This window comes from Equus caballus, chromosome 12, assembly GCF_041296265.1.
Source record: "Equus caballus isolate H_3958 breed thoroughbred chromosome 12, TB-T2T, whole genome shotgun sequence".
In the NCBI taxonomy this organism is placed as follows: Eukaryota; Metazoa; Chordata; class Mammalia; order Perissodactyla; family Equidae; genus Equus; species Equus caballus.
This window is the reverse complement of record NC_091695.1, coordinates 1,312,491-1,335,439: the sequence shown is the minus strand read 5'-3', so window position 1 is coordinate 1,335,439 and position 22,949 is coordinate 1,312,491. Positions and strand designations below refer to the sequence as shown.

The following is a 22,949-nucleotide window of genomic DNA, read 5'->3' as shown; positions in this document are numbered from 1 at the left end:
ACATCTATTGAGCTCCTAATGTATACAAGGGTTTTTGGTCTAGGTGTGGCTTTAGGAAAGGAACAAAGAAGAGATACAAGGCAATGCCAGGTAGCCTGTGCTGAGGGCCAAACACGTGATGGATCCACGTGTTGGAGGAGCTTAGACGTCGATGGAGACCCAGGAGGGCTCCAAGAAGACTGTTGGAGGAAATTAGACTGGAGGAGACCATTGAAGGAAAACCTGATTTAGATAAATGGAGAAAAATGGAGAGGAAAATCCAGACTTAAAGGAGAGTGTGACCTAAAGTCCGGGGACAGACAGGAATGCATAGAATGTCTTTGGGGAACGGAGAGCCAACCCAGTTGGCTAACCCAAAGGGCATTCAGGTGACATCCAGCTCCAACGTCACCTCCTCAGAGAGGCCCTCCCTGACCAGTCCAGCTAAAATAAGGATCTGTCTTTCTTCACGTTTATCTAGATGTGAGCTCTACTAGGACAGGGACCCTGCTGGCTTGGTTCACCTTCGTTCCCAGCACCTGGAACAGGGCCTGGCATATAGTAGGTGATCAGAAAATATTTACTGGAGGAACCAATGGACCAGGGTTCCTGTAGGGGAACTTGTGGGGAGCTCAACATGGAGATATATGTGGGCTCATTAGTCACTGCCTTTGAACCTCAAGCACAGGGCTGTGGCCTCCTGAGGAGTATTCCCAAGTGCTTCCCATCCCCCTCCATCAGATGTACCAGGTCAAAACCAGGAATTTCAGGTTCAAATGCATTTTTGGATCACAGGGCTAAGCAAAGTTTAGCAAATTACTTTTCTGTAATTTTTTCTTTTATCTCTGCCACATCCAAATGTTCCCCAAGCATTAAGCCACGACATTCTTCTTTATTTTCTTTAAACACGTCACATTGGATTTAGTGTTTCCTTGAAGACAATTTGGAAAATGGACCTGCAGAATCTTCAAAGATGCTGGAACGGGAGGTTTATGCACATGCAGTGATGTTTTAGGAGGATTGATCTGGTAAGATGGACTAGGAGGCGGTGAGGCTTGAAACAGGAACCCCGTTTGGGAATCAGAGCAGGAGTCATTCCTGCAAACCTTATGCCACAAATATAGTGTGCCAGACACTGTCCTAGACAACAGGGAGAAAGCAACAAACAAAACAAAGTCTACCCCACACGGACACAGGAACCTTATGTTCTGGCTGTCCAGGACAGTTCCAATTTTGGTCTGTTGTCTCCACACAATTATTAAATAGTGCCAATATTTATTCTCAAAATTGCCCTGGCTTGGGTAATAAATTAAATGGCCACCCAATTCACGGAGCTCACATTCTACAGAACGGACCATGAAGCCGGCCCATGTGGCACGTTTTTGTAGATCAGACAAAGTGTCGCCCGCTGGGTGGAGGAGCCCACAGGTGCACAGCTGGACAAGTAGTTAGCCCTCATGCAAACTGAAGACAGCATCCTTCTGCGGAGATGCAGGCCCTTCCAGGACTCAGGTTGGAAGGCAGAGCTCAGGCTTTATTTCCCCCTCCTCCCCTGCCATGGGCGCGGGTTTCAGTCTCAGTGTGGGTCCAGGAACCATACAAAAAGACACGCATAATGCCTGGCCAGCCCTCTGGGGCAATGAGCAACCTGCACAGCAGTTAGTTGATGCCCTGGAGATGATCAGTAAGCAAATAAATATCTAAGGAAATAAAACGTTAAGTAGCGGAGAGTCCTGCGAAGAAAACTAAGGTGAAATAGGGCCTGAGAGTGCAGGCAGCCACACCGCGTAATTCCAGCAGGCTCCATGAGTGCTGCCGTCTGTGGAAGGGGCACCCCCCGGGGTGCAGCAACCCCCCGGGGTGCAGCAACATGGCCACCCCCGTAGGAGGTGCTATTGTAAAAAGGGTGGTCAGGAAAGGCCTCTCTGCAAGGTGGTACGTCATTTGACACTGACTGTAAGAAAAGAGGACAGACAGGAGAGAAAGGTGGCAGAGGGGGCGGTCGACAAGGCACGGTGGCTGGCTTCGGGCAAGGGCCCTGAGGAAGGAAGACTGGAGACGCCCACAGGTTTTCACGCTCCATTCCGCCAGCCCACCGAGCCCGCCGTGAGCGCGGCTGCAGGGACAGCCAGCGAAAGAGGCACAGACCCTTCTCCTGAGGAGCTGACCGTCTCCATCAGGACTTCCCAACCAATGCATGGCTGGTGGGACACCAGCTGGGTGGACGCTAATGGGTGTTACCAGAAAAAGTTGCTCAGTAAGTTTGGGAACTGCTGGGTTAAGCACAATTCAATAGGTTTCTTTCCTGGCAGACTGCTCAGAGCTTCAACAGGCGAACATGCTCTGTGAATCCGGGCAAGGAATACAGAGGACAGCCTGTCCTAACTCAGCAGCCCGAGAACCTTTTTGTTCACACAGTATTTCAGGAGACTGCTGTTGCCCCAGGGGGACACTGTGCTCTAAACAAATGCCAAACGGGCCAGAATAGAAAGCAGAATCAGATAGGGCCACGGCGAGGCAGAGGTGGCCGAGACAAGGTGGCCCCGAGGAGGACAGAGGCTCCTTGGGGCCCACCACTGCCCTGGGGCAGGCCAGCTGTGCTGTCCCCACAGGCTGGGCTTCACCCAAGCTCCAGGGGTAACCTCTGAGTCACCCCCTAAGGGCCAAGTTTAGCCTCTGAAGGACTGGCTAAAGCGGTTGTCTGGCCTCCCTGGGCCTCCACTTGCCCTTCTATAAAACGGGGATGAAAATATGGCCCTCCCTCTCCTGGGTGGCACGCGGCGCCGTAATTACTGCTTGGCACAGTGCGGAGGCGCAGACAAGCCACGTCGGACACGCTTCTCCGGGCTCCTCCAGACACGGGCTCCTCCAGACACGGGCTCGCCTCCGAGGAGGCCGGGACCGGGCCCCGCCACGCCAACCCCGCCACCACGTGCGACGAGCGAGCAGGTGGCCCTTCCGGCTCTCTCCGTCTCTTCTGCTTCCCCCCTGGCAAGACAGGAGACTCGCCGAACCTGGGGCTGCCCCCCGGGCATCGCGGAGGTGGGCAAGGCCCTGCTGGTGGCCAGCCCGGGCCCCTGCTGCAGCCGGGCGGCCGCGTGGGGCTGGCGGGCCTGCAGGAAGAGGCCGCGCCGTCCCGGAGGCAGCCATGCAGCGGCCTCGCCGACGAGCAGGGGCCCGGCCCGCCCGGGCCTTCTCTGGGCAGGGTGATGAGCACGTCGGAGGACCCGAGCCCAGCCCAGCCTGGCGGGCCGGGTGAGCTGAGGTGGGTGCTGCGAGTCTGCGCGTGCCGGGGAGCAAAGGCTGGCATCCGGGGCACAGAGCTGGCCCCGGCCTCCCAGAGCAGGGCAGGGGTGCCTTCTCTCCGGTGCCGAGGACGTGTGAGGTCCCAGACACACACTGAGCCAGCCGCCAGCCTCCTCGGGGAGCACGGTGGTCTTCCCCAGCTGCCTCTCCCCTCCGGTCTGTCTGTGAGATCCACTTGGCCCAGTTTCCTCCAGATGGGGAACCCTGGGGAGCCCGCAGAGCAGCACATGGCGCCTCGAGTCTGGGCTGGAGGCCCTTGGGACGGCTCTGCAGGCGACTAAAGTCACGCCCGGCCCTGAGCAGAGGGAGGGCAGAGGAGTGCTGTTGGATCTCCCCGTGCGATTCTGAAACACCGGTGTGCTCAGGTGCGGACCGGAATCATCGTAGCCTTAAGCCCACTGGGTTGGCGGGTGTGAGAACTCGTTCTATGTATGGAACGTTTTCCTGTGATCCGGCTGTCCCTTATTTCTGCACAACCTGCTTATTTGTGCCTTTTGCTCAGCCTGAAAGCATCCCCTTAGAGAGCAGTCTTCTGCTTTCATCCTTGGCTGAATTCAGCTGCTATAAAACTCAAGAGAGAGCTGAGACCACACAGAGCCAGTCCACATCTCCAGGCCTGTGGCATCGAATGCCTGTTTAAACTCAAGATCTTTTAATTCCTGGAGGTGAGGGGGTTGGTCCTAGGGCCCGGACTGGATTAGGGGATGACAGCAGGGGCCCGGCTAGCTCAATCTCCAGCCCCTGCCTTCTCGAGAAGCCATTGCTGTCTTTACCCAGCGTGTTACCAAGTGACCTGTCTGTCGATGTCAGAGGAGCTGCGCAAAGAATCTGTGGCATGTTGTTAACCTCATTCCAACATGTAATTAGCCTAAAAGGCTCCTCGCTGCCTCCATCCAGAGTTACATCATAGAGAATCAGCTATTTTACTATTTGCAGGGCACTGTGAAGACTCTAGAGTTAATTATGGCTCACTGGAGCCTGTCTCCAAGAGCCCAAGATCCAGGAATTAAACTGCTTATTTTCAAGTGTCAGGCTTGAAGACAGCAACACATCTGTCTTCCTGGAGGCTGAGTGTGACGTGGGTTTGAAAGTGGACCCACTGTGCTTTGCAAGCGTGGGTGGAGGAGTGGTTTGATTTGGGCCTTCCTCCTACTTTGGGCCATGTGTTTTCGGAGATAGCATCTGTACAGCACTGCAGAGAAAAGAGAACCAAGGAGAGCTGGAATTCTGCTTACCCTCTGGTTCCGTGGGGCGAATCCAGCTAAAGCCACTTGTAATCTCTGAGCTGGAGAGACCAGCAGTGCGGCCAGAGTTCAAAGCGAGTTCAGGCCTAATCTGGATGTTTCAATCTGAGCCAATCTAACCATGCAGGCTCGGAGGACATTATTATCAGTCAAGTGTAATTATAGATAAAATAGTTTTACTAATCAGCTTCCTAAGGAGACTGTGTTTATCAGATGGCTGTGTGTATAATGTGTGCATGGCGTGGGGAGAGTCTGTGCTGTGTGCGGTTGGTCTGTGGGGAGGGCAGGGCGTCTCGGGGAGAGCATGGTGGGTATAAGAGGGAGGTTTGTGTCTAGGTGTCACGTGGGCTTGTCCACGAGGGATGTGAGGACATGCGGTGGCACTGATGGCCAGTGTGTGTGTGTTTGCTCAGGTTTACACAACTGGACTTGAAATTGCTCCTGTTTCTCTGCTATACTGTGAATTTGTCATAACTCTTTCCTGTAAAAATAGACTTTTCACTATTTGTACTTAGCTGGAGCCTAGAGAGTTCCTAATTACAGATTTCACCTGCAGGTGCCCTCTTTACCCACTAATTGTCAGCCAAATTTTCAGATCTTGTCTCTACACCTGTGTTGGCTTGTCTTAAATGTCCATGACCTTAAACCACTTTGTCAGCGGCAAGGGATCTGGAAAGAGTAGCCATCCTCCTGAATGTCGTTTGGCCTGATCTGAAGTCAAGTCCACTCAGCTCTGGACAGGAGAAATGAACTCTGTGGGGCCCAGCCACTAACTGTCCCCATAAAGTCTCCAGTTCTGATTTAAAACGGTTAAACATCAGTGATCAGATGGGTGTCAGGTGACACTCCGAGGCTAGGTTCCCCCTACAACAATGGGGGAGCAACTGCCCAGAGACCGTAGGACAGGCACAGTGGCAGCCTGGCCATCTCTGCCCTCCCCCCATCTGCTCGCAACATTACGCCCCTGGACCAGCCCTCTCTCGGCACAGCCGTGTCTGCCAGCCGATTGTGCAACTTGCCACTGCTTTAGCTGGAACACTTGACCCCAGTTGAATATCTGCTCCCTCAGAAGGCCTTGTGCAGAGTCTGCTCTCTGCCTTAATGCAGAGGTGCCGCCGGAGCTGTGCCCAAAGCTGTATCCCAGGGAGGATACAACCCGAACGCGGAGCCCTTCCCCGGGAGGCAGCTGGTATCCCTCTCCCCCGGGAACACGGAAAGGTGAACTCGTGCAAGCTCTGCACAGAGCGCGTGGGTGGAAAGGTGTGAAGCGGGCTAGCTGGGACCTTCACGGCCGCGTGGCAGATCTGCTGGGCACTCTGTGAAGTGCGCTATTGGGATTCCTGGAGCTTGTTTGCTCCCAGAAGGGCACAGCGGTGCTCAGAAAAAATGTTTGAGTGAGGGAATACACATCTTATAAAAGTATTGCTCTGTTTAAGATAATTAAGGACCATTGGCCATATAGAATGGCCTTCTCCTAACCCCCAAGGCTGATAGACTTTTGCTGGACACCAAACAAGAGGCTGAAAACAACAAGCGATGGATGGATTTCTTCTCCGTGCCAGATGCACACACTGTATTATTTCAATTAACCTAGTTAGTAGCTATTATTATCCTCATTTCGCTGGTTAAGGCTTAGATAAGTTGTTTAATAAGGATAGTAGTTAGTAGTAGCAGTGGCATAGCCATCGCTTACTGAGTGTTAATATGTGCCAGGCATTGTGCTAAGCACTTCTTAAATTATATTGTCTCATTCAATCCTCACCAGAACCCAATGAAGTAACTATTTATTTACCCAGGCTTTGAGACAAGGAAGCTGAGGCTCCAGGAGATAAGCACCTGGCTCCCACGCAGGAGCACCGAGCTCCAAACCCACATCCCTCAGCCTCGGAGCCCGGTGCTCTTTCTAGTCCTGGTTTTTCTCAAGCACCTTCTCGCCTGGCTTTTGCTCTCAGCAGCACCGTGTTGTCTCTGTGGTTATTGCACCAGCTGAAAACGTCCAGCCGTGTCCCATAGCTCACTGGCTCTTTGGAGCCAGAAGGATTGCTGTTGATTCAAAATAAAAGTGAATCCTGGAGCCAGCCCCAGGGCGTAGTGCTTAAGTTCAGTGCACTCCACTTCAACAGCCCGGGTTCACAGGTTCGGATCCTGAGCACAGACCTACACTACTATCAGCCATGCTGTGGAGGCATCCCACATACGAAATAGAGGAAGATTGGCACAGATGTTAGCTCAGGGCCACTCTTCCTCATAAAAAAAAAAAATCATTTCATAAAAAGAAATGCAGGCAAGAGTAACGTCCAGAACCAAAGAAGACACTTGCCTTCTCTCAACTCCAATAGCTCACAGACAGTGTCCCACAACGTTGGCCCTGGATGCGCACTGTGGGGAGGGATGTGTTCCTGATCGGAACCTTCTCAGGTTTGCAAGGTCACAGACGGGTCCATGTTGATGTGATCGCTTGGTGAGGCTGGGCAGCCTCTCCACTTTGAGAGCTCCCTCCTTACATCTATAAGTCCCAGGAATCGTTGGGTTTCAGTTAGGATATGATGGCAAACTCTGTAAAAGTGATAAATCAGAAAGCTTCATAATAGCAATAGACGAGTTTTGTACGAAGCACAGTGTATAAATCCCCATGCTAATTCTGTGTTTACAACTGAGACTGTTTCTCTGAATTAATTCCTGAACACAACCAAACTCAGGACATTTGAGTATGTAATTCAGACCTCTGTACTTTTTAGTGGCAAATTAAATTGTGAGAGATAGTAAAAGAATACAAGGAAACAATGGCAAAGAAAACAAGATTATTTCAGAATTGGTGGAAGAGAAAAACCCAGCAACAACCTCTGTAAGAAATAGCAATATGATCCCGGAAAAATACATGAGCGAGGAGTAAGAGGAAAATCAAGGGTTTTGACCGTGTCTCACCTTGCTGCCCTGTACAGATGTGCCCCTGCAGAGCAGACAGGGTCCAGGGCCTCCTTGGCCTCATGGTCCCCATCCACGTGCCCACGGGGGCTGGTACCCTGGACACCACGAGTCAGACTCCAGGGCTGCGGTGTGGGGACGGATGTAAGACTTGAGCCAGCCTTTGCGCAGCCTTGGGCTGTCCCACACGCATTCGCACTCCCATCCCCCTCCAGGGGCCTCTGGTTTGAAAGAGCCTCTCCTGGTCATCCCAGGGCTTTGAGTCAGACAATCCTCACATCGAACCCTGGCTCTGCTACTTATTAGCTGTGTGACCTTGGGCAAATTACTGAAGCTCTTTGAGCCTCAGTTTCCCCTTCTGTAAAATGGGGATAATAATGGCCCCTGCTCCCACAGTTGCTGTGGGACACATTCCAGTTTTTCATGGCCCAGTTCAAATGTCGCATCCCACAGGATGCTTTTTCTGGCTGTTCCAGCTCTTACTGACCTCCCTACCGCTGAAGTCCTGCAGCCGCTAGCTCGAAATTTGGCTTAGGATCGTATACTACCTTTAGCTGTTTGCTCTTGAATTCTCTGCTGTGGTGTCTCTTACTTGAAGGTCACAACCAGGTCTTACTCTTTTTTATGTTCCTGACAGTACTGGCCTGTTATATATATATGTTTTCTTAATTACTATATTTACCAAATTCACATTTTAACATTTCTGAAATCCAGATAAGCTTTATAATCCATCTGCACATTTAACATAGTGTCTTCTCCTCAAAGTAATTATATAAATCAGTGATACATATTATGACCACAGCATCTTAGGAATGAGACTTGGTTGGTTGATGAGGATGGATCTGCGTGGATCCAGTCGCAGATTTCTCCTGGCACCCTTCCTCAGCCTCATTCAAGCTGACCCAAAGCATGGAGCCTTTGGTTCGGTCGACGTCCAGTATCTTTATGGGAAGAAGGGAGACTAGAAATATAGCCAGTGTCAGCTGTTTCATAAACATTATCATAATTCAATCTTATATTGACAAAATCAGTATTGTTATCCTCATTTTCATTATGTTCCTGCCAACCGTTGACTTTGCCATTGTTTACCCTCCATGCTGTCTTCTGTGTTGGAAATCACACAAAGATCCGTTGCTTCCTCGAGGCTCATAGTCAAGGGGGATTGTCAGGGGAGCTACCTCACTGTTGCTATGGACTGAGTTGGGGCTCCCGGTCAGGAGGATGGACAGCGTGAAGCCAAAGGGTGAGTTGAGTACAGAAGGCTGGGAAAGATAGCTGAAGAAGAAGTAAACAGAAACCGCTTGAACACTGACTGTGCTGACGTCCACCCTGAGTGTTTTAGGGGACAATATGGTCCTTGTCCTTGCTCTCAAGGATTCCACCAGCCACCTGGGATGCCTAAGAAAACTGGTCTCTCTTCACCTTAGATTCTGCCTCCTCCAGAAGTACCAGATGATAGCAGAATGGCGAAGTGTGTGGACTCTGGTGCCAGCTGCCTAGCTCTCATCATGCTTTTTGTTCTATGAGCTGTGTGGTGTTGAGTAAGCCACTTAAACTCTCTAGGCCTGTTTTCTCATTAGTATATTTTAGATACCTACCTTGGAGGAACGATGTAAAGATTAAATGATTTAATACCTGTAGCACGCCTAGACAGTTCCTGGCACCTCGTAAAGGCCGGATAAACGGCAGTGATTATGACTATTCCTTGCAGAAGGGCGACAGTATCTGAACTCCCATGCATGGTACGGTGGTGCTCAGAGGCCGGCCGTCTCAGTGGACACCTGCCTTCTCTGTGCAGACCGCCACAGTCGCTGTCAGTGGGAACGCGCTCCGTGCCAGGGCTGCAGGGTGCACTTCTGCATGAGGGGGCTGAGGCCCCACAAAGTTGATGCCTCAGGTAATGTCTTCCACGTGGCAGGGGCAGGAGCCTGTTGTCACACATCCCCACTGACAGGAAACTTTTCCGTCTTAAATATTTGAGCCAAAAGAGCATAGAAAAACGTAATTTCCCTAACAGACTCTTTTCTAGAAATAGCATCAGGATAATGGAGACAGGAATCCTAAGACAAACCTCATATATTTCACCATCACCCTGCAGATCTCTCCTGCCCATGGCATCATCTCTGAATTTACCTAAATGCATTTTTTGACTCACTTTGGTTTGCAGCCTGTGCTGCCTGTTGGGGTGGTAGTGAGGGTGGCAGACTGAAGGAGAGAGGAAGCAACCACGGAAATGTTGGCCTCGGTCAAAGGGGGCAGGTTCAAGGATCAGCATGGAACTCATTATATGTGGCAAAAACAGCTGGGGAGGAGCCTCTGGCCTTCGATCAGCTGACTTGTCTTTCAATTCCCTGCCGTGATCCAAGTGTTTATGGAGTGTCTTCTTTGTCCCAAGAACCACACTAGGCACCAGGGAGTCAGCGAGGTCAGAATTTCCACTCTGCACTGACACTGAGAAACAACTGTGGCTGCGACACCAAGAGACCCAGGGATGTTGAACCCACAGAGAGGGAAAGGTCCCGTCTGAGGCCAGTGCTGAGGCCAGAGCAAGAGGAGAGAGCCAGCTTGAGCTCCTGTGTCTATCGTGTGGTTTGAACACTAGGCAGCCTCGAGTTCAACCCAGGCTTGGCCACTGCCCAGCTGGCCCAGCAAGCCTGGCACCTCTGTTTCTTTGTGCTAAAAAGAAGACAATGATAACTACTTCCCAGGGTTGTTGTGAAAAATAACCAAGATGAGACAAGCGAGAGAGCCAATGCTTGCACATGGTAGATGGTCTACCCATGTGTGACTCCCTCCTCCCTGTCCCACACAACCACCCCAGGAGCATCCAGAGATGAGTTAGCATGGTGGTGAAGAGCACGGGCTCTGGAGGCAGGCAGCCTGGACTAAAATACTTTACCACTTGTTAGCTGTGTGACCATGGGCATGTTCCTTAACCTCTCTGTGCCTCAGTTCCTTTATCTGTAAAATGGAGATAATAGGTAACCTCCTCATCAAAGAGAGTGAGAATTTAATGTAATGAAGGCATTAAAAGATACGCTGAGGCACATGAACGTTTTCAAGTGTTTCTTTGAGCAAACATCGATCCCAATGGGTATCGCCACACTGGAGGTGGTTAGGGCTGGGGGAAAGGTTTTCACAGAGCAGACAGGAGCCAAGCGAGGAACTCCGCTGGCTGCCTCCAGCTTCAGCAGCGCCTCAGTTGGGAAAGCCTAGCTGGCTGTTCGTGGTTGGTTGTCTCTCTCAGTTTCCTTTTCTCAGATCCGAGCGCGTTTGCGATCGACTCTGCTGAGGCCTCCTCGGGCTCGCGAGGGCAGCCCGGGCATGAGCACCACACAGTGTCGCCACTGTCGCCAACGGAACAGGCTGCACCAGATCGCGGAGCCCTCGCGCTCACCAGGGCGCAGCTCATTAACTCATCCAGAGACCCGTAAGAGATGGCGGAGTTCTTCTTCCCCACTTCACAGAAGATGTGAGGATGCTAAATGAGCCTCCCAGGCCCCCTGTCCGCGAGGGGCAGAGCAGGGATGCAAACCTGAGACGCCTCCCTCTGGAGTCTGGGCTTACTCACCACATTGCTTTTGTAATTAGTGTGACCTAATTTGTGTCACCTGTTATCACCGTGTGGCTGAGACACCAGGAGGAGGACAGGCTGGAAATTCTAAAATGCTCCATCCTTTCTTCTGGCCCCCCTTCCCCACCCCCAGCCCCCCGCTCTCGTGTTCAGCTGGCGTTGATAGTACAGTTTTTATAAGCTTAGGGTTTGATATCACTCAAGATCTCCACTCCAATCAAATTTAGGTTCACTGTGGTAATGAGACTTAATTAGCGTCAAATTCCTCTTTTATTTTGGTTTTACCTTTTTATTTTCTGCTTTTTCTCCCCAAATCCTTCCAGTACACAGTTGTATGTTTCAGTTGTGGGTCCTTCTCGTTGTGGCATGTGGAACGCCACCTCAACGCGGCCTGATAAGCGATGCTATGTCTACACCCAGGATCCGAACCAGCAAAAGCCTGGGCCACCCGAAATGGAGCGCACAAACTTGACCACTCTGCCACGGGGCCGGCCCCTTTTATCTGCTGGTCCAGGAGCCTGCAACCTCCCACACGGGCACTCAGAGATGCCGTATTATACATTCAGGACCATGAGACAAACATTTTGCCGTCATACACACCCACTGCCAGAAGACGTTTCACTCTGAAATAGTTGAGCCAAGACAGCCTAAAAAATGTGGTTTCTCCCAGAGTCTTGTCTAAAAACGACAGCAGAGGAATCTGTTTTCCATGAAGACCCGTCCACTGAGAGCGTATGTGGGCAGACACAGACAGGAGAAGCACTTCAGAAACCAGCGACGAGGTGGGCAAGTGGCAGCAGTGGGGGCTGGAGGGGACAAGCTGTTCCCCCGGGCAGCGAGGAGAAAGAGGCAAATCACAGAGTTTTAGAGCTTCAAGGAGATGCAAAGCCCATCTAATCCAGGTCTTTGCAGGCTCTTTTTAAATGCAGATTCTTTTGTTCAGATGAAATCTTACCTGAACCTGTGTGTAAAAGCTGAGATGCTCTTACCGAACCAGGGAGGAGAGGCCCAGAGCCTGACCCCTCGGCTCCTGTCCTCTCACCCGCAACAGCCCTTACAAGGGATCTGGGAACCCCTGGGGTTCCTCGGAGCACAGTTTGAACATCACTGTTCTAAGCCGACCTCCTCCTTTACCACTGGGGAAAACGAAGCCCAGAGAAGCTACCTGACTTGCCTGAGGTTACACGGCAACTCAGCGGCCTGTGCGGTCCCCTCTCCTCCTTCAACCATTTTTCCACAATGACACCCTGAGTTCTCTAATGAACGGGCTTTTGTTTCTCCAGACTGTGTTTGTAGTTGTGTGTTTGTACCCGTGCCCAGCGTTCCCAAGAAAAGCTAACAAACCAGTCCCTGCTCTCACTCTCAAGCTTGGCGTCTGCAGTTTGCCCACACTTCTTGGCCGCCCGAGAGCTGGACGCACGTGCGGAAAGGCACAGGTTCTGGCGGCTGTCCCGTGGCCCCAAGGCCCCCGGAGGCTGGCCTCCACCCGGAGGGGTGCCTGCTTGCATGGGGAAGTCCTACCGAGCGGGTCGTTCTCCCAGAGACACCTGAGAGTGGGCACACCCGCCCAGTAGCTGTGACTGAGCCACTAAATCGGGTCGCTTCTCCATCTGCAGGGGGAGGGGACAGGGCGAAAGCCACCACCTGACCATTACATGCAGAGATGTTACAAGTTGCTTAAGTTAATGTGTCCACTGCCTGTTGGTGCTTTGAGGGAAAAAGTAGAAGAAAGGCCCAACAATGGGTCTACGAGCGGGCTGTTTCCTTCCCCTGGTCGAGGGCACAACGTCAGGGGGAACGGTCGAGAGGGGGATTTCTGAGTAACGTGCTCTGTCAAGGAAATGCTACGACCGCAGTAGCTAATGCAGGGCTTACTCTGCTCTGCCCCGGGGTCCCTTCACGTGCCCCTAATGCAGGGCTTACTCTGCTCTGCCCCGGGGTCCCTTCACGTGCCCCTCGCAGCAGCAGCCCAGTGGAGAGGCACTGTTATTTGCGTTGGGTGATAAAGCTCAGATGCGCTAATCAAGCTATTTATGGTGGCACAGCTAGAAAATGACGGACCTGGGATTTGAACCCACAGCCATCGATAGAGCTGCAAAGCCTCGATGCCCCATCCTGCTCCATCCTGCCCTTCCTCCCTCCACACAGGAAAAAGGGAGGATGACGTGATGCATAAAAGTGCAGCCCAGGAGGGAGCCTGCAGGATGGGCGCCTGGGCTGGCTCTCGGAGCTGCCCTCCAGCCTGCAGAAACCAGCATTCCCAGCAAACCCAGATCCCGCAGAGCTCTGGGACGCAGGAATTCTCGGCTTGTTTACCGAGTCCCCGGGCGGGGGGGGGGGGGGGGGGGGGGGGGGGGAGCTGGGCACAAAGGCAGGATAAAGGTAAACTTTCTGCATGGGAGAGCCATTCCCCCTCGGAGGAGCGTGTCACACTGTATGTCACCGTCATCAAAGGGGCTGTGCATAAACCTGAAAAACCAAACGGACCTGTCTGTAGGTGTTACTTATACACAGGGCTGCAGGTGCCCTTATTTCCACTGTTCACCGTGCTGGCAGCGCCTGCCTTCTCTGGCCACAGAACCTCCTCCTTGGACCTACTCTCCGCTGTCCTCACGTAAGCACCTTTTCTTTGCTCTTTTAGATGAATTGGAAGGGGTGTCAGGGCTCAGGGCTCAGGCTGGGGCCCCGGTCTGTCTATCCGTCCAGCTGCAGCTCGCCGGCTCTCCTGCCAGTTTCATCAGTCACCGTGCCTCCCTCCCAGGAGCTGTTTGACTGGGACTGAGCTGCCCCCCTGAGAGACATTCTCACCTCCGCAGGCCACGCAGCCACCCAGCCCCTCAGCCACCCAGCCCCTCCGCCACGCCCCCACTCCCCTGATGGCTTGCTGAAGCCGAGAGGAACTGAGAGAGAATGCATACAGGCACTCATTCTCTACGCTCCCCAAAGGTTCCTAAAGCCCTGTCTGCAGGAAGGGGAGCTGGATTCCATGCCTGAAAATATTCCGATTCAGGAGAGCCCACCTGCCCCGGCTGAACTCCTCCTTCCCCAGCGGCCTGCTCCTGGCCCCCTTACGGAAAAGAGAGCTGCTTTATTACAGTTTGCGGCATTTTTCAGGAATTAGTCTGCACAAAACGTCTTAAAAGCAATGCATTTTGCCCCCTCACACCCCCTCAGGATAGAACGCTTCCAGAAAAGCGGCGGTTAGGGTTTTGCACTGTGTTCTCAGGCCTGTGCGCTCTGCGGCGTGTGGGGTCCGTGCACTCGCCCCCTGCTGGCAGCCGCCGGTGGCACATGCCCCCGTCCCGCGGAAGCGGCCCGGCTGGGATGCGCAAAGGTCACAGCCTGCAGAGGAGGGCAGAGGTCATTAGATACGACCTCTTCACGGCACAGATGAGGAAACGGAGGCTGGGAAGGGTAAGTGACTTGGGAGGGGGCTTCGTGTTAGAGTCTAGTCTAAAGCCCGGGGAGAAGGCTCTCTGCCGTCCTGCGCTCCCTCCAGAATGCTTTTCTGAGCGAGGTGGGCTCGGGGGGAGAGGTCAGTGTGGGTGTCTGCTTTTCTCAGCAGTCTCAACCTTTCAGATACATTGATGACGATTGCCTTTTCTGTGGTAGAATGTATTCGTGTACCATGCCCGTTCCTCTGCGTGTATTATCTGGTTTTGTTAAATCCTCAGGACACCCTGAGGATCACGTGTTAAAATCTCCATTCGAGACTTTGGCTCAGAGAGGGTCCTGGGTTTCTGCCTACTGCTCCTTGTAGGAAACAAAATAGAGAATGTCGGCAGGCTGGCAGTAAGCAGTGTGTCCCACATCCCTTGCCTTGTGGGTCACAGAGGCAGGATTTAACCCCAGTGGAACCCAGTTTGTCCAAAACTGATGAGCCTTGCGGGGGAGCCCACAGTAAACCGTATGACATACCTTCTACGGGTCTTAGCTGCACCTTCAGAAAAACAACGAAAGACAAGTGAACAAGCAAACTCCCTAAGCAAGCTACAGAAAAACGAGGAGTTCGTTGGCAAGACGTCAGCAAGTCAGTTCTCACAGCTGGTCTGGTTTCTCCCAGAAGAACAAACACTCAAGCACCCAGCCCTCAGCCCTTCAACAGCAAGTGTCGAAATAGCCCACTGGGCTTTCCTCCATGTGATCCTCCTCAGGGAGGCTGGAAGGGGGAACGGCCCCGCCTTGCCCACGGGGCTCGGGACAGGCGAGCATTGCAGGGTCGCTGAGGCTCTGGAGAAGGAAACACATTTTCCTTCCCGAGGAGACTGCCCGGCTCATGGGATCAGGGGAGGCCTTTCCCGGCCTCCCTTTCCATAGTTGACAGCCTTGTGGCCTCGTTGGGCCTGGCGATGTTTGGGTGCGTGAGTAGCCAATGTGTAGATGCTTAATAGGGTGGATTTTTGGTCACATGCCCAGAGTGAAGTTGATGATCTCTGAGAGGGTCAGGGAGGAATTTTCCTCCTCTGGCAAACTGGCCAAGGCTGGGTGGTTTGCTCCTTCCTCTCTCTGGAAGGCTGAGCAGAGGGGCCAGGCTGCTCAGGCCATGGGCGCCACACCTGCGATTGCTGCCTCTGACTCGAGGCGGGGCAGGAAGCCCACAGGCCTGTCCCTCTGACTGTGCAGACCCTCCCTGTGCACACTTGGTGAGTGAGCCGGCTCTCAGGAGGATGAGGAAGCCCCTAGAGGCACCGGGGACCTCAGCTTCCAAGCCAGCATTGTCTCATACCCAAAGGGACCTGCGGCTGGCCTTTCTCCCGTGACGAAGGGAGCCCACCTGACTCTTCTGCCTTTGTGGGTCGTGTTTGATTCTTTCCTGCTTCCTGGGCAGCTATGACGGTGACTACATTTGGGGGAAACTGATGCCAACAGCTTTGGGTCTGTTGATGGGAACTGAGGGGGTCCCCCGTGCTGGAGGGGCCTGGCCAGCCCAGGCAAAGAATATCCAGAGCCCACTGCCGAAAGTAGTGGGCACGGGAGGGAAGGGGGCAGAGGAAGTCGGGGCCTTTGTAGAGCTCAAGTTTAATCTGTTTGTAGTGGTTGGATTTACTGCAATTTGGCGAGCTTGCTTGACCACAATACCCAAGTATAGCCAAGGTATATGCATATGTGTGTGCGCTCCCACGTTTCGATGTGTCGGCCCAGTTGGGCGGGTGCCGGCAGAAAATCGTAGAGCTGGGGCACCTCTGCAGGCCACCTCGTGACTGTGTCCATTTCATAGATGAAGGATGGAGGCTTGGAGAGGTGCAAGAGACAGAATCAGGACTCCCAGCCCAGGGCCCTTTCCATGATGACAAACCAGGGAGACCCTTGAAAAACAAAAAGGTGTGGCTAGAGCAGCACGCCAGGGCCCCTCCTATGCATCCCCTCTTGTCCTGCTGCCTCTAGGTCTAACCCAGCACTTTGCAGCCCATTGATCATTGCCACCCCCACTAAGCAGCCTTTTGAGATCATTTTTTCTTAATTGTCTCCCCCATGAAAAGTTAATATCATAAAAATACCGCGTATCATTTATGTGCTGTGGCCCTTTGAAGGGTCATGAAAAATAATTTCTAAGATCTTTCTGATGCCCAAGAACCATTTTTTTCCCTCTGGGATCACCCTCGTTGGGAATGGGTGGTCTGACTTCAGGCCGGGCTGACATATCACAGGGCCTCAATGGCCTTGCAGAGAAATGGCGCCCCAAACAGCTGCTCTTTCCCACCCACATGAAAGAAATCTTAAGAGCTAAAATGTTCAGTTATTGCATGGACTTTAGAGGGCCTAAGAAACTGGATACAAAGCAGCATTGTCCCTGCCCTCTCACACCTAGAGCATGCTGGCTAAGCGGCCGAGGGCTTTTGTGGAGAGCCCAGAGTTAACGATACTACTGTACTAGCAAAAAAATACATAATCTGCTGCTGCTTTTATAAAGGACATTTTTTTCCTAAAAGCAAGAAAGAATTACAAAAGAAAAATAGCATATTGTATACCTGAGAGAGCCCTTTAAGAAAACCTAATGGAAGTAATTTGCCATGGAAGGAATCACCGAAGGGCCTTGGGTCCGGTGCTGCGGACAGCGGTAGGGGTTGCAGAGCGCGTGAATGGGCTGGGGTGGGGAAAACATCCTTCAAGGAGGAAAAGATCCTATGGATAAAAACTGTTCCTAATTGTTATATATCAAATTCAATTTACCAAATGACTTTTGAGAGCGACATGTCAGGTGTAGGTAGAGAAGCGTGTACTCTTGCGGTCGAGTTTTCTATCTGGCGCATTTCTAGCTGACATTGATGACCAGGGAATGTCTTCTATTTCCTCCCTGTGGAGTGGAGCTCCCCTTCCTCCAGATCCCCCGTGAAGGTCATGGCAGAGCTCTGCCGTCCTCTTCTGCAGTTTTCTGAGCCTCCGGCCCAGAGGAGAGGGGGCATGTTTATCCGTAGCCCTCACTTGGGGGAACTTTTCTGAGGTCAATTCCAGAAAGCAGAAGGGGCCTTGGATTTCAGGGGTCCCTCCCTCCCTCAGCACCTCCCACCCCATCCCTCCTCCTCCCACCTCCCGCTCAGGTTATAAAACCAGCCAATCCGTGGGAAAATCAGAGCCCAAATCAAGGCAGCCTTGACCTCTGCCTAATGGCACTCCCCGGAGATGCATGAGCCTGATAATCTTCCGGCCGCTGTTAACCCTCTCCGGGTGCGGGAAGAAGGCTTCCTGGTGGGCTCCGGGGACCAATGATGGCCCAGAAAGGGTGCCTCCGTGTAAGACTTTGAACTCGGTTGTTTGTCTATGTCAGGAGCACGTACGATGGTGATGATGATGGTAGATTTGCAAACACCCTGAAGAAGTGGTCTTTGGTTCTGGAATCACACAGCCCCTGCCCCTGTCAGTATCGAGGGCCTATGTGATGTGTCATGTGTCTGTGTCTGTGGGCTCATGCACCTGTGAGTGTTTTCAGAAAGGGAAGCAGGTGGGCCGAGAGTCGGAAACTTAACTCTGCAAGGTGACCCTGCCATCCACTGTGTGTGACCTTGAGCGAGTTACGCAAATTTCCTGGGCCTTAATTTTCTCAACCGTAAAATGACAGGATGAGGGGAAAGACTGGACCAACTCAGTACTTTCCAGCCTGTGGTCCTCACACCACTTGTGATGCAGGAGGTAAATCGGGTCAGGAGTGGGCAAACTGTTTCTTAAAGGGCCAGATAGTAACTATTCTAGGATTTGTGGACCTACCGGCAAAATCAAGGATATTTTGTAGTTACTTACACAGTAGTCCCCCCTTATCCACAGGGAACACGTTCCAAGACCCCCAGAGGATGCCTGGAACCACAGATAGCACCAAACCCCGTATATGCAATGTTTTCTCCTGTACGTACCTACAGTACGGCATGAGTATGCTGGACACAGGGATGATTCGAGTCCTGGGTGGGACGGAGTGGGACGGCGTGAGATTTCATCACACTACTCAGCATAGCATGCAATTTGATACTTATGAATTGTTTATTTCTGGAATTTTCCATTTCATATTTAAGAATGGCAGTTGACCGTAGGTAATTGAAACCGCAGAAAGCGAAACCACTGGCAAGGGGGGACTACTGTAGTGGTCCGTGGAACCATTTTAAATATAAAATCACTTTTAGAGGCGGGCCATTCCAGAGTTAGACGGCGGGCGGGACTGGGCCTGTGGGTCGTAGTTTGCTAACCACCAATGCACATGGGTCGTGGGGGATCAATTTTCATTTAAATGCTTATGTCGTCATTTTTATGTATGTTAAAAGAATACTGACTTTCCATTTATAGTGATGATATAAAGTTTTCCTTTTAAATAAGTGTAGTTTGTTAAAACAAAAAAAGGAGTTGATATTTTAAAATGTGTTAAGAAATTATCATGGTGGGCAAATGACCAAAGTTTGGGCAACACTGGACTAGATGATCAATAAGCTCCTGACCAGCTTAAAGCTCCGTGAGCTTAACGTCCCCAGACGCGGCATCTAGCCTGTGCGCCGATACTCACCAGCCGTGTGATCTGCAGCTGCTGGATCCCCCGTACAAAATGCGGGTGGAACCAACCTGTCTCATCAGCCCTATTTCGAAAATCGGAAAAGAGAAGTGCGGTGAACAGATTTTTCTATTCTGCCAAACATGGATGTTTTTCCAGAATTGTGGGACTGTGGGAAGCAGCAGAGAGAAACTTGAAAGATGAGACTGGCATGGGCCAGAATGCTTGCCAGTGGGGGCCCCGGGTCCATCCTCTTCTGCCCACTTTCCAGCCCCACCAGACACCTTCTCCCAAGCTTCCCACTCAGCCACGTGCGCGGGGGTAGAGCAGGGACTAGGGTTGTGGGCTTTTTAAACAGACAGCCCTGAGTTGCCACCCAAATTCCAGCCCCTGCCCGCCAGGGGGCGTGTTGCCTGAGCATCCTTCCCTCGTCTGTAAAACGGAGCCACCGCCAGAAGCTTCCCAGAGTGGTGGTTCTGGGGAGACCTCGAATCATAAATGGAAAGGACTAAGGTGCTCAGCACAGAGCCCAGAGGTTCGCTACCATCGCCACAGGTCCCCGCTCTCTTTTCCAAGATCCTGCTGCTAAATGTGCTGCAGACCCCAGAATCCTCCAGGGCTCAGGGAGGTTACACAGTGTGCACACTGCAGAACACAGAGTACTCGCCCCAGACACTCTCTGCTGGGCTGCTCAACATGTTACATTTCTGCAGTGCGTCCTGTGAGCATTCACCAAGTACAACAATTACGATTACAATTATAGTGACAAAACTGTATATATATAGTTTATGTGTGTGTAACATACGTGTAACATATATAAAACTGTATGACATCAATTCAGGACTTGTTTGAATAAGATAAGTTTGCAACAAACACACACATATACTTTCAGTTTCAGAGCTGTCGGATTGGAGAATTGTGGATAAGGGTCTGTAGTATATCCGTTTATGGCGATTGTTGGCCTATTTTCAGGAGCACGTTGTCGGATGTTAAGGTCGGATGTGAGTGAATAGAAACAGTAGAGAAAGAGGCATATCGCATAGTAAGACCCTCCATCCTCAAACCCCAGCTTTGCCACTTACTGACCATGTCACTCGGGCAATTGTCTCAAGCCCTCTGCCTTAGTTTGCTCATCTATAAAATGGAATAGACGTCCAAACCTAACGAGATGCGGCAAGGATTAAATAATGTCATCCTGGGAAGCATTGAGAGGGCTGCCTGGCTCGTAGGGGACTGCGTGTCAGTGTTTGCCATCATTATTAACAAGCAAGCGTGGCTCTGCTGGGGGCTCCTGTACGGTGTGGCTCCCAGGAGCCGTCACCCACCTCCTCACAGCCTCTCCTACCATTGCAGGATGATGTTGGACTCAGTGACACACAGCACCTTCCTGCCCAATGCGTCCTTCTGCGACCCCCTGATGTCCTGGACTGATCTGTTCAGCAGCGAAGAGTATTATCCTGCCTTTGAGCATCAGACAGGTGTGTACGTCTGGAGGGGCCCATCTGAGCTGGGACGGGCTGGGGCAGGAGGTGGTGCTGGGCTTGGGCGGACAACAAGGCCATGCTGGGGGCCTGAAAATGCCAACTGTCACCAGTGTTTAGGGCAGAGGACCAGGGGAGGTCCAGACAATAGGGAGGGCAGTCCCGGCAGAGAGGAAAGCACTGGAATCCTTGCCCCAACCTCTTCCCAGCTTTCCGGTCTTAGGGAACTCCGCTAACCTCTCTGAGCCTCACTTTGCTAACAAGTAAAATGGAGATGATAACGCCAATCTCTCGGAGTTATTATATTTAAACCATGTAATGGGAAGAAATCCTTAGTCCAGAGCCTCGTCTGCTGTGGTGGCTCGATCAGCACGGTTTTAGCTAACATTTGCTGAATACTCGCTATATGCCAGACTATGTGCCACATGTCCATCTCGTCTTTATGAGAAATGGACAATTATTATTCCCATTTTATAGATGAAGAAACTGAGGCACAGAGAGGTGGTGACTTGCCCAAGGTCTCATGGTTAGTTAAGTTTCATGCAAGTTGACTTGAGCACCTGTCTTCTTAGCTGTCCTACGTGGTCATCTCACAAATGATGTAATGCTGTGCTTACTGGTATTGATGCACATTGTTCTCTGAGAGTCTCTCTCCTTATCCCTTAAGCAGGAATGATGGGAATTACCGTGAGGATTAAGGGTGCCAAAATGTGTAAAATATATAGCCTGGCACGGAGTAAATGCTTAGTAAACATGAGTCCCCTGACTGTCCCCCCGGCCACCCTCCCCACCTTTCCTCCTCTCTTGGGCCAGTTTCTTCCATCTGAGAAGGGAGCACAGGGCCTGTGCAAATCCCATGCCAAAGGGAAGCCTGCTGAGCTTTGCCCCAGCGGCCCCCTGAGGGCTGAGGACCACTGCCCCTCACAGCAGGCCTGGCCAACTGCTGCAAGGCGGGTGCATGCCCCGCGGGGTGGCGATGCAAGTGCTAATCAAGCTGTCACTCCTCCTGAGCCTTCACCCAGTGCACCCCAGGCTGGCAGGAGGCAGGATGCAGGCAGCGTCCAGGAGAGGCCGAGCCTCCGAGGATGCTGCCAACTGTCCACTACCCCAAGCAAGGCCCTACCTCCGGCCAGAGACCAGGGCTGCACAGACAGACTGGGGCACTTGCGGATGTCATTCAGTCCTGGACCCACTCCCATCCCCCAGGCACATACATGCACACATGACGTCTCTCACCCTCATCTTAGGGTTCAGAGAAACGCATCTGCACTTGAGTCATCCACATACATATTATAATTCTCCTTGAAGCCTAGAAAGCACTTCATTTTCCAGAAAGACATTGAGAGATGTACTCGACCCCCTCCCTTTAAGTTTGGTTAAGAAGCTAAATTTGAAGGAGGAAAATGAAGGCTTTCACCGCCTGTCCCCTCCCTTGTGTGTCCCACGATGGTGGGGCCCAGCTCCTGGTCCTTCTCTCCACCCACGCCATCCTGGGGTCCCTCTTCCTGTCGGTTCTGCTGGGCGGTGGAGGGACGGGATGGCCCCACCCACCTGTCCCACACAGTGTCCCAGGCGTTGGAACAGCAGCTCAGACTTTGGCACCGGGTGTCCTAAATGCAGTCTGGCTTTGACCTTTGATACTGTGCCATCTTAACCTCTCATGCCTCAGTTTTCTCATCTGTACAATGGAAATAGTAACAATGCCTGCCTCGTAGAGCTGTTGTGAGGGTGAAATGAGTTCATGTGTGCGAAGTGTTTGGGACATGGTCAGGCACGTGGCAGGCACACAAGCGTTTAACAATGAAGAATGAGTTTCAGTTTTAGAAGATGAAAAAGTTCCAGAGATGGATGGTGGTGATGGTTGCAAAACAGTGTGAATGTGCTTAATGCCACTGGACTATACACTTAAAAAGGGTTAAAATAGTCAATTTTATGTTATGCGTATTTTATCACAATAAAAAAAATGAAGAGTTAACAGAAGCGATCACCACTAGGATTGCCAACGTTGCTTAAATCTAACAGTCTTAGATATACAAACACAGCTTTCTCCTGTCTGAGGCCTCTGCATTTCCATCAGTGTAATGAAGGGTTGACCCAGGTCATTGTTAGGATCCCTTCCAGAAGCTTCTCTGATTCCTGAATCAGGCAATATCTCAGATGTAGCCTTTTCCCCCCATCACCCATTCATTGAGAGAATAGAAATTCCTGCCAAGGCTTGAAGCCAATGAAATACAATATCCTCCAGGAGTGGTCCAGCTTCCTAACAGTCCCTGAGGGGGGAGCCAGCTTTTTTCTTTTTTTTTGAGGAAGATTAGCCCTGAGCTAACATCCACCACCATCCTCATCTTTTTACTGAGGAAGATTGGCCCTGAGCTAACATCCCTGCCCATCTCCCTCTCTAATTCATGTGTGGGATACCTGCTGCACTATGGTTTGATAAGCGGTACGTAGGTCCGTGCCCAGGATCCCAA

At 51.9% G+C, this 22,949-nt stretch overlaps 1 protein-coding gene across 8 annotated transcripts in view; it reads left to right on the top strand.

Annotated features, from left to right (window-relative positions):
- Positions 1–2,601: 2,601 nt before the first annotated feature.
- Positions 2,602–22,949, top strand: part of ELF5 (E74 like ETS transcription factor 5) — a 42,682-nt gene continuing 22,334 nt past the window's right edge. For 2 of the 8 annotated variants that reach the window (XM_070229260.1, XM_001492879.6), the window contains exons 1-2: positions 13,235–13,642; positions 20,351–20,475. In XM_070229260.1, coding sequence (XP_070085361.1) covers positions 20,352–20,475 — 124 coding nt within the window. In that variant the 5' untranslated portion in view covers positions 13,235–13,642; position 20,351. Of the gene's footprint in view, positions 3,245–13,234; positions 13,643–14,316; positions 14,443–15,442; positions 15,672–20,350; positions 20,476–22,949 lie in introns of those variants that run through there. The other 6 variants (XM_070229261.1, XM_014729342.3, XM_070229265.1 and 3 more) reach the window with 6 other exon arrangements.